Source organism: Drosophila rhopaloa, unplaced genomic scaffold, assembly GCF_018152115.1.
Source record: "Drosophila rhopaloa isolate 14029-0021.01 unplaced genomic scaffold, ASM1815211v1 contig_167, whole genome shotgun sequence".
NCBI lineage: Eukaryota > Metazoa > Arthropoda > Insecta > Diptera > Drosophilidae > Drosophila > Drosophila rhopaloa.
In genome coordinates this window covers 1,634,670-1,651,073 of record NW_025335047.1, presented here as the reverse complement: position 1 = coordinate 1,651,073, position 16,404 = coordinate 1,634,670, and the positions used below count along the sequence as shown (strand labels likewise).

Genomic DNA, 16,404 nt, shown 5'->3' with positions numbered 1-16,404 from the left:
ACCATTTTTTTGTTTATGCGAAAAAACCACGCAAGTAGAGCGATTTGTTTGTTGCTATTGTGCTGTTGTTGTCTGTGTCGTCGTTTCCATGATTAATTAACCGGAAAATGTTGCGCATACGTCGACGCTTCGCTTTGGTGATTTGCTCCGGCTTCCTGCTGATTTTCCTCAGCCTGTACGTGATCCTAAACTTTGCGGCGCCGGCAGCCAACCAGAAAAAGGTAAATAAATGGGCGTACATCAATTCCAGTGGCTAATAAGACTCTCCGGATGTTGCAGCCCAACTATGTGGCCATCGAGGACAAGCTGCAGCGGCTGGAAAATGGCCTGCAGGAGCACGGCGAGGAGATGAGGGACATGCGGGCTCGACTGGCCAAAACCGCAGTTCGCGCGGAGCCCTTTAAGGCCCCACTCAAGGTGCCACTTTCTGCAGGACCAGGAGAGTGCCAGGATGTGGTCCAGGATGTGCCCAGTGTGGAGGTACAGATGCTGGAGCTGTACGACCGCATGTCCTTCAAGGACATCGATGGAGGCGTGTGGAAACAGGGCTGGAACATCAAGTACGACCCACTGAAGTACAACGCCCACCACAAACTGAAAGTCTTCGTTGTGCCGCACTCGCACAACGATCCCGGATGGATCCAGACCTTCGAAGACTACTACCAGCACGACACCAAGCACATCTTGTCCAATGCCCTCCGTCATCTGCACGAGAACCCCGAGATGAAGTTCATCTGGGCGGAGACCTCGTACTTTGCCCGATTTTACCACGATCTGGGAGAAAACAAGAAGCTGCAGATGAAATCGTAAGAACTCGTTTATTATATAATCAAGCAAGAAACAGTTCCTGTTAAAAAGATAGATTTTAAGCCAGAGCCGGTATTGTATCCATACGTATTGGCGGATGTTAACTAACTTAACTGAATGCCATTATATTTTGCCATTGTTTTGTTTAGACCTTAAACAGCTGCTTTTAAAAACAATGAAATATTGCACACTACTTGTACATATTTACTTGAAAATCGTTTAGTTAAATACTATGCCATTGCACGCGTGTTGTTTGTAAAGAACTTCAAACAGACTTATCTCATTGCAAATTAGCTTAGTACCTATTTACATTTTTGTATACATTTTATGTTATTCATGATAATAATTTCATTAAAACGTTACTTTTTCAGCATTGTCAAGAGTGGGCAGCTGGAATTTGTGACCGGTGGATGGGTGATGCCGGACGAGGCCAACTCTCACTGGCGGAACGTGCTGCTGCAGCTGACCGAAGGCCAGACCTGGTTGAAGCAGCACCTGAATGTCACACCCACCGCTTCCTGGGCCATCGATCCCTTCGGGCACAGTCCCACCATGCCGTACATCTTGCAGAAGAGCGGCTTCAAGGATCTGCTCATCCAGCGGACGCACTACTCGGTGAAGAAGGAGCTGGCCCAACAGCGCCAGCTGGAGTTCCACTGGCGCCAGATCTGGGACACCAAGGGAGACACGGCCCTCTTCACCCACATGATGCCCTTCTACTCGTACGATATTCCCCACACCTGTGGCCCAGATCCCAAGGTGTGCTGCCAGTTTGATTTTAAGCGCATGGGTGCCTTTGGATTAAGTTGTCCGTGGAAGGTGCCACCGCGGGCCATTGTGGATGGGAATGTGGCAGCACGCTCGGATCTGCTGGTGGATCAGTGGAAGAAGAAGGCTGAGCTGTATCGATCGAACGTCTTGCTGATTCCGTTGGGCGACGACTTCCGCTTCAAGCAGAACACCGAGTGGGATGTGCAGCGGGTGAACTACGAGAAGCTCTTCGAGCACATCAACAGCCAGGCGCACTTCAATGTTCAGGCTCAGTTCGGAACCCTCCACGAGTATTTCGATGCAGTGCGCCAGGCGGAGAAGGCGGGACAGGCCGAGTTTCCCACGCTGAGCGGCGACTTTTTCACCTATGCCGATCGTTCGGATAACTACTGGAGTGGCTATTACACATCGCGACCGTATCACAAGCGCATGGATCGCGTCCTGATGCACTACGTCCGCTCGGCGGAGATGCTCTCCGCCTGGCACTCCTGGGACGGAATGGCGGGCATCGAGAAGCGCCTGGAGCTGGCACGCAGGGAGCTGTCGCTGTTCCAGCACCACGACGGCATTACTGGCACGGCCAAGACGCATGTTGTGCAGGACTACGAGCTACGCATGCAGGAGGCCCTAAAGGCCTGCCAAATGGTGATGCAACAGTCGGTCTACCGCTTGTTAACCAAGCCATCTATCTACAGCCCGGACTTCAGCTTTTCCTACTTCACGCTGGACGATTCGCGCTGGCCGGGATCAGGTGTAGAGGACAGTCGCACAACCATTATTTTGGGCGAGGATGTACTGCCCAGCAAGCACGTGGTGATGCACAATACCCTGCCCCACTGGCGGGAGCAGCTGGTGGACTTCTATGTGTCCAGTCCATTCGTGAGTGTCAGCGACTTAGCCAACAACCCGGTGGAGGCTCAGGTGTCTCCTGTGTGGAGCTGGCACCACGACACGCTCACCAAGACCATCCACCCACAAGGCTCCACCACTAAGTATCGCATCATCTTCAAGGCACGCGTACCGCCCATGGGACTGGCCACCTACGTTCTGACCATCTTGGAGTCGAAACCAGAGTGAGTTGCCTTTAACACATTCTTTATTGAACATTTAAAACTTGTACATCCATTTAGCTTGTTGTGATTGTATCGTTAGTAACCTCACTCGATTGTATGTTAAGCATTAGTTTTCAATTTAACAATTTTTACAATAACGTGCCATGAATAAATATGTTCTGTAAGTACAATTTCTGTACCATCAGATAGTATTTTAAAAGCTTTTCAGTGTACTGACATTAATGAAAACTAAAATGTTGATCACATCCGCAGACACACCTCGTACGCCTCGAATCTCTTGCTCCGATCAAACCCGGCTTCCGTGCCATTGGGCCAATATCCGGAGGATGTGAAGTTTGGTGAACCCCGGGAGATCTCATTGCGGGTGGGCAATGGCCCCACATTGGCATTTTCGGAGCAGGGTCTGCTCAAGTCCATCCAACTCACTCAGGACAGTCCGCACGTGCCGGTGCACTTGAAGTTCCTCAAGTATGGCACTCGGACTCATGGAGATCGATCCGGAGCCTATCTGTTCTTGCCCAACGGACCCGCCTCGCCTTTCCATCTCAACCACCCGGTCGTCCTGGTAACCAAGGGCAAACTGGAGTCGTCTGTGAGCGTGGGTCTGCCGAGTGTGGTGCACCAGACGATTATGCGTGGCGGAGCTCCCGAGATTCGCAACCTGGTGGACATCGGCCTGTTGGATAACACGGAGATCGTGATGCGCTTGGAGACGCACATCGACAGTGGCGACATCTTCTACACGGATGTCAACGGGCTGCAGTTCATGAAGCGGAGGCGTTTGGAAAAGATACCCTTGCAGGCCAACTACTATCCGGTGCCCTCTGGCATGTTCATCGAGGACGCCAATATGAGACTAACTCTCCTCACGGGTCAGCCTCTGGGTGGATCGTCCCTGTCCTCGGGTGAGCTTGAGATCATGCAGGATCGACGCCTGGCCAGCGACGATGAACGTGGCCTGGGACAAGGGGTCTTGGACAACAGGCCGGTGCTGCACATCTATCGCCTGGTGCTAGAGAAGATTAACAGCTGTGCGCGACCATCGGAGGTGCATCCGGCTGGTTACTTGACCAGTGCCGCACACAAGGCCTCACAATCCCTGCTAGATCCGCTGGACAAGTTCATATTCGCCGAAAATGATTGGATCGGGGCACAGGGTCAGTTTGGCGGCGAACATGCCTCAGCTCGTGAGGATCTGGATGTGCCCGTGATGCGACGCTTGACCAAAAGCTCGGCCAAGACGCAGCGTGTGGGCTTCGTCGTGCATCGCACCAATCTGATGCAGTGCGGCGCTGCAGAGGAGCACGCAAAGAAGGTGTGTTTATCTTTATTTATTTTAACAATTAAAAACCAATATTAATTTCCCTTTTATTTGTATTTCTCAGCTGGATGTGTGCCACTTACTTCCTAATACGGCGAGGTGCGAGCGAACTACGCTCACTTTCCTGCAGAATCTGGAGCAGTTTGAGTCCATGGTGGCGCCGGAGGTGTGCCCTATGGAAACGGTCGCCTATGTGAGCAGCCACACAAGCTGATCGCCACGTTTCCTCCAAAAGGATCTTACTAAGGCCGAAGAGCGATGACAGAAGAACAACACATGAATCTCGGACACTGACTTACTGCAATACAGGCAATCTTTGTTTAATGTCTAACCAAAAGCACTAACTGCACCGCAAGACAATGCGTAGTCCATACTACGTATCATTTATTTATTCAAGCTTCCACACGAGGGTTTGGAAATTCGATCCTATGACGCAGCGGTGTATTTCTGCACCCCTTGTATCAAAACATTTTACTTTGTTTCCCCTAGGTTTTTACGTTTTTGTGATATCCCGATCCCACAGCAAGCAATACATACATGTCTGTCTTCAATATCCCGCCCGGGATATTTCCAAAAAACAATGAATCTTAACTATAACTAACGTTTAACTGTAATGTAGGCTTAGTGATAATGATGAAACTGCAAAGGCAATGATATTAATCTCGACGTTTGTTTTGTAACGAATTGAATAAATTGAGTCTCATTTTTAAATCGACCTTTTAGTGCTATTCTGTACTAAAAAAATCAACAATCATGTTTTTTTTATTTTTGGGTACAGCGAAACATCATAACTGATATTTATACATATTATATATCATAGATATATTAGACTATATATCATAGATAGATAATTCTAACAGTTTGTATTAAGTTAAGGATTTCATGGCTAATCAATTATAATTTTATTAGAGATTTGAGAATATCTAGGATCATTAACGTTAAAATAATTAGTATCAAAAGTGTAAATTCAAGGGGCTTATAATTTAAATATTTACAGTTTTTTTTTCAAAAATATTTTTACGACTAGTAAATAAATCTCGATGCAAAAAAATTATTAAATAATTGATAACATTTTAAAAATCAAATTGGATTCCAATTTTAAAAATGGGTTTCAATTCTTTTAAGAGTGCGTCCTGTTGATCCTTAAAAAGTAGAAAAATGTGGTTTATTTTTCTTAAAGTTTTTATTATATAACCTATCTTGTTTTTAAAGCAAATTATTCAAATCAAAGTCATAATCAAGAGTTATAGTTTTAGTGGGTAAAAACAAAAAGTCAATCTTATCAGCTCCAGTGTGGTACTGTTATTGCCAGAATGACCTACAGAGAAACCGAGAGAGGAGTGAATAGGACGGGAGGAGGGGCTGGAAAATGCACAATGGAATTGGAAATCCAGAATCTAAATTGAGCGTAAAGTGGTTGTTTGGGGAGAGGAGAGCGAGAGCGCGAAAGAGAGTCGGTGCGCAGTTTTGTCTCTCAAAAACGAAATTGTATCTGTGAGATACTCTCGCCCTCTCTTTAACGACCATCGGAATTTTCTGTACAGAAACAGAAATCTCAGTCAGCTCGCTGTTTTCAAGTTTTGAATCCGCATTTCAGTTCAGTTGGATTCAGTCACGTCACAGAGTCAGAGCGCCAGATTCAGATTCAGATCATCGTGGTCGCCAGTGAGTTTGTTTATATGTTTGTTGCTGCCTGTGTGTTTGTTTGTCAAGTTCTGCAACGCAACAAAAACAAGGCATCTAAACAAAAGTGGATCAAAACAATTAACGAAAATAACCTACCAACAAAAAAAATAGTGCTTCAAAATCGGAGAGATACTGCTGCTATTGTTGTTGTCGTTGCCTAAAGCGGACTGGAATTTAATTAAATTAAATTAAATTATGAACGAATGAGTGTATGCGCCTGTGTGTGCCTAAGCTGCGTTCTTGAGTTGTTCTTGTTCCAAGTTCTTTTTTTCGTGGCGTGTATCTGTGTGCGCGTGTTCGTGTGGTGGTGTGCGTGTGCTTTTTGTGAACTACGTTTTGTTTCAATGCCAAAAAGTATCTATGCCCTGGCATGTGCGCTCTCTATCTATCTGCCTCTCTCTCGCTCATGCTGGTTACATAAATACTGGTAGAAGAAGAAGAGGAGGAGGCAGCAGAAACCGAAATACAAATTCAATTAACACCTGAAAACGAAAAGCCAACTGGAACACGCCTGATTGGAAAATAGAAAACATGTGCTTGGTTTTTTAAATCATCTTTATTTTTCCATCTCCCTTTTAAATGTTATCGAAAAGTTCCTTGAAAGAAGGAATGTGTAAAAGGCGAAAAGAACCAGAACGAGAACACCAAAAAAACGAAATTAACGACGTCACATAAAAGTGTGTCAAAGCAGCAGTTCACGCACACTACTTTGCCCCAATTTGTATCTGTGTGAAGCTTTTGCTCTCTCCCCCTCTCTCTCTCTCTTTTGCTGATAAAACGCAACGCACACAGAGCGTATACATAATTTATATATTTATTTAAATGTTTTTCGTTTGCCTGTTTTGAACAACGAGTTTTTCTCGTTATTCTAAGGCTGTCCCTCTTTTTTCTCTCATTTTCTCTCCTTTTTGCTCTTATTAAACATATGGCATTGCTCAATTATTATGTCATAAACATTTTGAATGGCAAAATTGCGATAGAAGTTCAATTTGTTCAAGGCAATATGGGCTTGCAAGCTTTTTTGCTTTTGGCACAGGAAATGCAAAAGTTGTCGTTGTGTGCAGGAACGTGCAGCAATTTTCCTACGTTTGCATGAAAAACCTAGTGCCCTATTAAGCCAAACGAGAGAGAAAAGCCCAGCGAGAGAGAGAGCAAAGTTTTCCCGCACTCAAATTTAAAAATCAATGTTGAAAATGCGCGCAAAGCGGACAAAGAAAACACGCACGAACACAAACAACTAATACTCCATCTAATAAGAAATGTGATCGGACGGGCACGTGTACGTGGCACACAGATACAAAAGAGAGTGTCGCAGAGCGAGATAACCAGAGTGGATTCATATAATCGGGAAAAAGAGAGCTTCGTTTCGACTTCCATTCGCTCGCTCAGCTGCTAAAGCAAACTTTGCGTTAGAATACAAAAAAGCACGCTAAGACGAAGACGCGCACGAAAGTTGAACGGAAAAACGGAAAAAGGCAAAGGCGGATGAAGCAGCACAAAAAGAGAGGCGTAAGCAAGCGCTAAATTTTAAAAAAAATTATATATAAAAAAACTAAGCGCTAAGCCTCCAGATTCGCGGAAATATTAATCTAATCTAGAGTGTGCCTGTGTGTGTGTTTGTTTAAAATCCAAGCAACAACAACAACAAATCAGCAGAACAACACAAACAAAGTATAAATCCATTATAAAAAAAACCCCTCATCAAATGCAGGATCCATTACCACAACAACAAAAACAACTGTCGCGTCTCCAAATGAAACAATAATTGAATAATATAAATTAACCAATAACGAAAAATAAAAAAACAAGCAAAGCGAATAACGAGTAAAAAGTTAAAAGTAAGCCTGTCGAGGAGATTTAAAGTACCATATATAGTTCTTCTTATCTATACCCACACTCAATTAATTGCAGCTGAATGCACGACTCCTTGCAGAAAGGTGAATATATTTCAAACTAGTCATAAGATTTCGGCTTAAGCTTAGTTTAGCATAAGTAGGGACTGTCCAGGGGTAAAAAATGTGGTTCTCTACTTTTTGAAAGATTTACACAGCCAGAATTCGCCAATTCTACAGAACAGGATACATTTTTTGGACTATTTTTCGCTTTTTTTAATGGATTTTATACTGCAGACTGACTTCTATAGCTTACAACTCAAAAATAAAACTTCAAAATACATTAGGCAAAAGCTTAAAATACATTAGGCAAAAGCTTAAATAGTTGGGATTTTTTCGGTTTGAGCCCAAGAATATGAAGAATATTTTTTTAAGCTCGTGTGGAAATTAAAGGCTTAAAATTATGATTTCTCAAACAAATATTTCTGTTGACTCATTAAAAATTCTAGTAATAGAAGTCGAGATTATAAACTTCCCAAGTTTCGTAAAAATTTAATGTGTGGAATGCATAAAATTCGACCGATAGAAGTATGAGTTATAGAAGTTCGACTGTATTAAACGATTTCCCATTTTGCGCAACCAAATGAAATTGCTTTGGAGCATATTTACGAGTGTGGTGAATGGCTATATTCATACATGGTGGTATGAATATGTACTACTGATTGCCCGATCTCTCTCTTGTCCTCCTATATCTCTCGTTCGTTCTCTCCATCTGGCATGCTAATCAAAGTCGTAGCTCATCTCCACCTCCACCTCCCCTCCCCATCCCGCCCCTACATTCCGCCCTTTGCGTTTATCTGCTCATCAATTTGCTCGTTTCATAGCCTAACCCGACACTTGATTCTAGTTTTTTTCCCCAGCTGCTGTTAAATGCAAATAGGCATTAAATTGTCCGCTTGTCTGTCGTTTCGTTTCATTTGCATTCACACCGCCGACCTCTCCCACTTCCACGCCCCCCCGCACACCACCGCCCCCGTTGCGCAATTTGGTGGGGCAGCTCGTATGTGGGTTAAACTGCTGCTACGGCTGCTGTTGCTGCACCACTGCCAAAGCTACAGAAAACAGAAACAGAAAAAGGAGGTGGAGATGGAGGTGAAGAAGGAGGTGCTGTGCACATAGAGAAAATTATTTTTGTTTTAGGAAACAACTCTTTATGTTTAGGTATTAAACTAATACAAGAATATTATAGGTAAACGGTGAAATTAAATATTTAAATTTTGTAAAACTTACAATGATTCAATTTTGATTTCCCTATTTTGATCAGCTGTTTAAAAAAGTTTACAAGTAAAATGAAACACAAATTCAAATCCTTGAATTTCTTTTTGAGCATAATTCAATTTTTGTATATTTAGAATCCGGACAAAATCGGTTTCAGTAGTCCCCGTGTGGATCTTCTAGTATCAGGTCCATAATTAGCCATTTTTTCTCAGTGCACCAGTTGCAGGGGGACAAAATAACTGGGGAAAATTAACCAAAACGAAACGAGAAAAGGTTTATGTAAACAAGCACACACACTGGCCTACACACACTTACCCACACAGCCGCACAACGCCGTGTTCATGCAAAAGGCACGAAACTGCTGTTAACCTATTTGCCGTAATGGTTACGGCGGTGATTTCGACCCGGAGACTCTCTCGGCTCGGCTAATAAGCCGAGAGTCCGAGCCCCATTTTCGAGTCGAGTCGATTAAGGGCCCCCGAACAAAACTGAAGTGCAGAACTGCTAACTTGGCGGTAAACTAAAGTGCCCTGATGTTCTAGGAAATTTTCAAAGCCTTCGTAATTGCCTCGCAAAAAATGGTTCAATGAATCGCTTGAGGATCAGAGACCGCGACGCAGTAATTTTAAAGGGGTTGAAAATATGTGGTCACCACAAGTTTTCCACAAGGAAGCTGGCAAACGAACCAATGCGTATGGAGTTTCTATTATTTCGGGGTGTCCTATTATCATTTTCTCTGGGCATTGAAATGGGGTTCCCATTCTATACTGCGCATTCTATGGAAACTACATTTTTATACAGTCTGGGACATTGGAATATAACCAGTAAAGCAGCTTTCAAAAGGCTATTTCAGCTTGTGATTCTATTAAAACAAGCTTAAAAATTAACATTATAAAAATTATTTTTAGAACATTGTGCACTTTTTTAATGTTCTTTTTTATATTCCATCAGAAACAAATAACGATTACCAGTCTTTTTAATGACCAAAAAATCCCCTTTTCTACAAAACTTGTTTTTGTTTCCAAATGAATTTTGTGTATCTTCTTTGTACAATACGTTTGATTAATTAAAGCTTAAAGAATGTTTATGAGCGTCATAACAAATGAGCTCTAAGCTGCACTTATATTATTACAAAGTTTGATGCTCAATTTTAATGATCATATACTCTTCGATAAGCAGAATCTCTTCAAATTTCCATTAATTCCATTATTCAGCTAATGGGGTCAGACCTGTTGCTTGGCTTCTGATGATGTCTAATCCACCTGGAAAAATAAGACCCCCTCTCCAACTCCTTGACCTTGTCGTGCCATTCCCATACATATTCATCGAATTTTTAATTGGCAAACTATCGACTAGGCTGTAATTGCAGTCACAGTTAATTGGCTGCATCAATTGAAAGCTAGTCGAGTAAAAACAGCAAACGGCGAGCAGCGATTACAATCACACATCCATCGACTTTGACGCCGTTCAAGTTCACAGAACGTCATCGAATGAAAACAAAAAAGCTGCCATAACAAATACTTGCATTTGTAATTATGGAAAAAATACAAGTATTTTCACTCGTTCGTCTTCACTGAGCGTTCAATTGAATTACTGTTAATGAAATGAGTGTCTCTGCCAGAGTGACGTAACAATTTCTTAGCAGCAGAATGTGCAAAGCAAGGGAAAACAGAAACAAGCCATCAGCAATAAGTGAAAACCAAGGAGGGCTGAACAATAACAATAAGCAATAATCTTGAAGAATTTCTGCCAAGCAAAATACTTAATAGCCATAATAAGAATCGGTGAAAGAGAGGCAAAATGGTCGTGGAAAGAGAGGGCAAATGTAGAATGTAGGTCTGGCAATACATTTTGCAGGTGAGGGTAGCAAAACGATGTGCATTTCTCAAGCGAAACCGTGCTGTCGTCGCCAGGGATGCGATGTATCTATAGATACCTATGGGTAGTCCCGTAGCAAGTTGTTTTTTGTTTGCCTAGGTACTTGTGTTCAGCTACACAACCTAGCTACAAGGAATTCCCAACAAGTACCGGTACAAATTTTTAATTTAAAAATATAGTCGAACTTAATTAACTTGAACCAGTTTAACAAATAGTTATTGCGTAGGTTGTTTTTTAGTCCCAGAAAAGAAAGTGTGAATAAAATATTAAATTGGGGTCACCAAACTTTAAGTTCTGTTAATCATAACATGGCAAAATAATAAATAACCTTCTGAAACTGATCTATCACAACTGATCATCACAAACTTTGAAATCGGGTCATCTATTATACCCAGCAGTAGGTCCCTAAGAATTTGTGTATCTTATGAATTCACTAGATCTATTTATTGGCATGGGCTTGGATAATAACAAAGATATCTTTCGCATCACTGGTTCTGCCTCATGTTGCTGCCGTGCTGTTGCTGGTGTAGCTGCAACATACATGTAGGCTTAAGGGTGGAAGGGCCGAAAAGTCAGGGGTGGGGCGGTTGGAGGGCCTGCGAATGAATTACATTGTCGCCTGCCAGCATCGATTCTGGCTAAATTGGGACGCTGTTGGTCGCCGTCTCTTGTTTCGCCCTCTCTTTCTGCCGCTCTTTTGCCATCTCCCTCGGCCATGCTGGCTGCCAAAAGAGCTCTTCTGCCTTAGCTGCAAGCTGAAAACCGTTGTTGGCCTGCCCAAGTGCAGTGGAAGTACAAAAGCTGTCGCCTGGCCCGCCGACAACTGGGGCAATTTTTAATTAAAATGCCAAAAATAAAGCACAACGACAAATATTTGTTTCATTGTCAGCTAGGGTTGTCAAGTAATTTGATTTAATATATCTTCTTGACTTGTGCCATATTGAAAATGAAAAGTAATCACAGATGTGGGGAAAATGCTGCCAACAACTTGACTCGAGGCCAAGAAACAAGATATTCCATTAACAGATATATATTTTCCTTAAATTAGAATCTTCATTTAAAAGCATTTTGTAAAAGGAAAAATTATGAAACGTAGAGTTGGTTAATTAAGTCTAAATTTATATAAATAAATGGACAAAATAAATGTTTCTAAGAATTTAAAAAATATATATTTTCAATTAGGCAAAACATGTTTAAAAATATTCAATTAACAAAACCTTGGTCATTATTTGTTACATAAAATATCTTCCCAGTTGAATTAAATATAATTTTATTATTCGATTGTTTAGTAGCTTACGAGTAATTCAGGTATTTTGTATCCTTCCTAACCAATCTCCAATTGAGCCATTAATTATTTTAAGATTTTCCGATTTTCCCATTTCTGGCAAAGTGGTTTTAGGATGGGGAACCCATTGACACGTTTATGGCAGCTATCCAGGCTACCGTACACCGTAACACCAGGTCATAACACTCGAGCATGCCTGAGTGCCCGAGGGAGGAATTTCGGGTGGAAGGGGAGGGGGAGGGAGAGGGGTTGCCACCCATCGACCTGCTCACTTGTTTACTTCGACTTCGACTTCGACTTGCCATAAGTTCTTTGTGTTTGAGTTAGTCTTTGGTGGCTGTTGCTGCCGCTCGGCTGTCGTGTTGCCATTTGACTGCCTTCGCCTTTATTTATGGATAATTCATAGACGCACCTTGGCTGAGGCACCTGCAAACACGAATTCGATTTGATTGGAATCGGTGCTGCTGCCAGCTAGCCCCCCTTCTCCCCCCCCCAACCTATTGACGAGAGACCTAGCGACATAGTTTCGCAGTTTGGCTTCGCTGCCCCCAAGTAATTTACATATAGACTCACACCGATATACAGATACAAGCTGCATGTCTGCCATACGCTTCATTGTTGTTGTTGCTGCCGTCTCTTGGCCTAATTGTGAGCTTTTGATTTTGTTTTCATGGGAAGCCCCGGCATTCGCCGTCCATGTCTCTCTGCGGATTTCGCTTGGCTCAGCATTGGCTGCATATTTCCCTACCTTGGATGTGGATGTGTGCGCTCCTCTTTTTTCTCTCCAACATACATTCTCATAGGGCCATAGCCATAGCCATCCATAGCTGTTGTATTTATATTTGGCCATATTACGTTGATTAACCTTCACCCATTTATGCCACGAAAATATCACGGAAAGCGAGAGAGGAAATGTGAAAGAAGCCATGGGGGAAAAGCGCAGCATTTTTGGAGTGAATGTGGCCCATGGCAGATAAAAATGTGTATTTATATGCAGTTTACAGATAAATTCATATTAATAGACAGACATGGCTGCTGCATTTGGTGGTAACAGCGATGGGTGGCGAACAGCGATGGGTGGCGAACACGCTGCGTATACGCAACGTGGCCACGACTCCATTATGCAACGCACATAATCAGCGCTAATGTGAAATTCTAATTTCGTTTGCCGTACTCATTAATAATAATAATTACGGTGCCTGCAGGCGCAGGAAAAACCAACAAGCAGCTAAAAAACGAATACCCACCAGCTGTGCCACCTCCAGCTTTAACTCCTGCCTGATTTTCTGTTGACTCGACACAAATAGGCGCTCGTCTGATATTTATAACAAACACACGCAGCACACATCATGAACTCGTACATATCAAATACGAGCTAAACAAAAGACAGAGCTCTGAGCCGAGTCAACGAAATCTAAAGCCAAAATCCAAAGCAGCTTACTTCACTCGAATGAAAGCGGGGAAAACATATTTGGCCGAAGGTTTTATACCCTTAAAGTCCTTGGTGTGTATCTAAAATTCTTCAGAAGAGTGTTTAATATAATCTAAGATAAAAACAATGTTTAAATAAAATATTAATCAAATGAAACATATTATTTTGGTAAGGCAAATCGGTTTTTGATTTATGCTAATACAATGTTTAATGTATATTTAATGTTAAATCTATAGAAAATGAATTTTGAATTAATATATAAAGTAAATCAAAGCGATAATGTTGAATTGTTCAAGCGGTGTTTATCATCATTTCATATTAATATTATTTAATGGAGATAATAAGATATTGAGATGAATCTTATTTATATGAGTTATATAAATGATACATTTTGTAGGGGTTATTTAAAGTGGATTTTCATGGCTTATTTTTTTCTGTGCAGAAAGAGCGGCGACATCCTGAAGCTACCCTTAAAAAATGTGGCTCATAAAAACCCGGCAAATATGGGCTGGCTTGATGGTTGCTCGGGGGTCTGGAGTATGAGATGTGGGGCTTCGGGATGCGATGGAATGGGATGGGGTCTGGCTCGCAATGAGCATAAATTATGCGCACAAAAGCAAGACGCTGGAGGAGGGATTCATGGGCTTCCTGGCGGGGGTTCCAGGCGCCACGGCAAGCCCCCTCCACTCTTTTGTCACTCGGGTACTTAGCCTGCCCACATAGACATCCAAGTTTGTTAGCCAACAATGGGGAAACCCTTTTCTTTTTTGGCCGGGTATTCCTCCCTTTCGATCCGCATCCTGGGGGTCAGTGGGCGGCTTTTTCGTATCGCGTGCCTCGATATTGATTTTCGCTTTCATTTTTCATGCGGCATGCGAGGCAACAGGAAGAACAAGCAGAGCAACAACCAATAATTGTACGCCTGCCGCCCTGCTCTTACATATGCGGCCAAAGTTTTCCCTTTTCCGTTTATTTTTTTCGTCGAGGAGAACGCACCAGAACTACTGGACAGGGGCAAACATAGGGAAAACTCATTTGACAGAAGACGACAGCCAAGTCGACTCATCCGAAAACGTGCCGCCAAAGTCAATGAGGTCGCACCTCGCCCACTTCCCACTTCCCACTTGCCACTTGCCGCCTTCTCCTTTTTTTTTTGCCTTGCCCCAAGCTTTCTGCTTTCAGTTCGCATCAGTCTCTCATCCGCGGCGTCCTCATTCACATTTGCCAGCTGGTTAAATATGCGCCTTGTTTACCTTGTGCCAGCGATGTCCTTGCCGGCGGCTTTAAAGTCCTGCTGCTCATAATAAAGTCAGGCTATAAGGCGTTGCCCTCCTTCCGAATCCCCCTCCCACTTTCCCCTTCTTTATGGCTTATGACATTTGCGCTTTTGTTGTATCTGCATTCGTGTTGCCTTCATTTCGCCTCCTTTGTCAACTTCCGCTAATGCTCCATACGAGTGCCACGCCCCCTCTTCATCCTTATAGTGGGCGGAAACGAAAAAAAAAGCCCAGTGACTCTGGATAGTTATCAACTGCCGGGCTGACCCACACTCGCCTGTTATCCGCACTTAGCTCCTTTTCTCTCCGGCCATTGTTCACTTGATTTTATTTTTGTTGCCCCATTTTTCGGTGCTTTCCTGCCCCGATTCCTATATATATATACATGTACATACTGGTATACCTTTGCTCCCCCAGTGTGTTGTTGTCAACCCATTTGGACTGACTGCAATTATGAATTTGGGGCAATTGTTTGGTGTGCGCTCGGATGGCTTTGATTTCAGCAAAGAGTTGCCCGGCATGATTAGGGCATTTCATTCCAAAGGACTAGATTGGACTGGGCAGATATGCCATATGAGGCTTAACAAGTGCACAACCGAAGTGAGTGGCATATCGTTTTATCGGATGACACCATTACTGATTGATGAGCACCCAGTGTCATTGGGTTACTCATCGAGGCTTTGTAAGTACGCTTAGCTAGAGAACTTGAGCTAAGTTTATTTAAATCCAGAATTTAGTCACGACGCAAACAAGTCCGGTTCTGGAGTGAGTCACCATTTTGAATTGCTACTTGTCGTAGGCGATCCCACTTTTTTTTCCCAACTTGTTCTCCGCTCTCAAGGCCATTACTCACCTACATACTTGTGTGCACATCAATTTTTTTACATTTTCCTCCGCTGCGGAAAAGTGTGTTTTCCAACCAGTTGCTGACAAGCCAAACAAATGAAACATTTCGAGATTAGCAATGTCAATGTTGCTTCGGAAATGTCGGGATAAATTGCCATCGGCCCTTTGTCATCAAAAATTGAGGATGCCCGAGAATCCCGTCCTTTTCCCTGTTGGCAGGCAGGGAAAGATTTATCGCACATGATATTTGTCAAAACGCAGAGATAAAGATACCCAAACACACACTCGCTGATAGATACAAAACTTCTGTCAGCGGATTTGTGCTGAGCCTATGAAAAGACGATAAATGAGTCTGAAATGAGCAAACAAAGACGATGGCCTAACAAATGAGTCGGGGATTTTCGGCCCTCAAAAGAGTTTATCGCCGGCACTTGTGGCTTAGTTATACACGCTCCCAAAAATTAATCTTACAATTTTAAATTTAAAAAGTTTTTTATCTGAAAGCATAGTCATTTTGTTAAAAATGCAAACAAATCTAAAAATCGAGGGGGTATTTTTATCTTAAATTAAATAAATTGTTTTTTGAGGTAACATCTTCATCGTAAATTCGTTTCTAAAAATCATATTATAACTATAAATTTGTTAAATTATTAGTTTAAAATTATTAATATATTCTTGAATGTGGAGTTAATTTTTTTTAAGAGCCCACTTCAAACTTTAAGTTTAATCAGCGTCGGGGCGTCTGAGACACGGCCGAGTCAACAAAAACAAAACAATTAAGCGAATAGCGGTGGGAGTGGGAACAGGCGATAGAGAGAGGGAGAGGGAGACCGAGGAGCAAAGTGCAGCACATAGCGTAAACTATTTACTGATAAGAATATAAATACAAACACACACACACACACTACACAAATGCGC

General features: G+C 42.7%; 2 protein-coding genes across 11 annotated transcripts in view; both read left to right on the top strand.

Moving 5' to 3' along the window:
* Window position 1: 1 nt before the first annotated feature.
* LOC108046641 (alpha-mannosidase 2) lies at window positions 2–4,683 on the top strand. The gene is made up of 5 exons (XM_017126470.2): window positions 2–221; window positions 280–806; window positions 1,179–2,651; window positions 2,904–3,966; window positions 4,037–4,683. The coding sequence occupies exons 1-5, from the start codon at window positions 108–110 to the stop codon at window positions 4,184–4,186; spliced, it is 3,327 nt and encodes a 1,108-aa protein (XP_016981959.1). The 5' UTR covers window positions 2–107; the 3' UTR covers window positions 4,187–4,683.
* Window positions 4,684–5,539: 856 nt separating this feature from the next.
* LOC108046561 (RNA-binding protein Nova-2) overlaps window positions 5,540–16,404 on the top strand; it is a 31,270-nt gene continuing 20,405 nt past the window's right edge. Inside the window, exons 1-2 of one of the 10 annotated variants that reach the window (XM_017126336.2) lie at window positions 5,540–5,637; window positions 7,370–7,595. Coding sequence is in view for 1 of the 10 variants with exons in the window: in XM_017126346.2 (XP_016981835.1) it covers window positions 7,574–7,595 (22 nt within the window). In the remaining 9 variants the exon portion in view is untranslated. Of the gene's footprint in view, window positions 5,638–5,765; window positions 7,596–16,404 lie in introns of those variants that run through there. The other 9 variants (XM_017126339.2, XM_017126338.2, XM_017126330.2 and 6 more) reach the window with 9 other exon arrangements.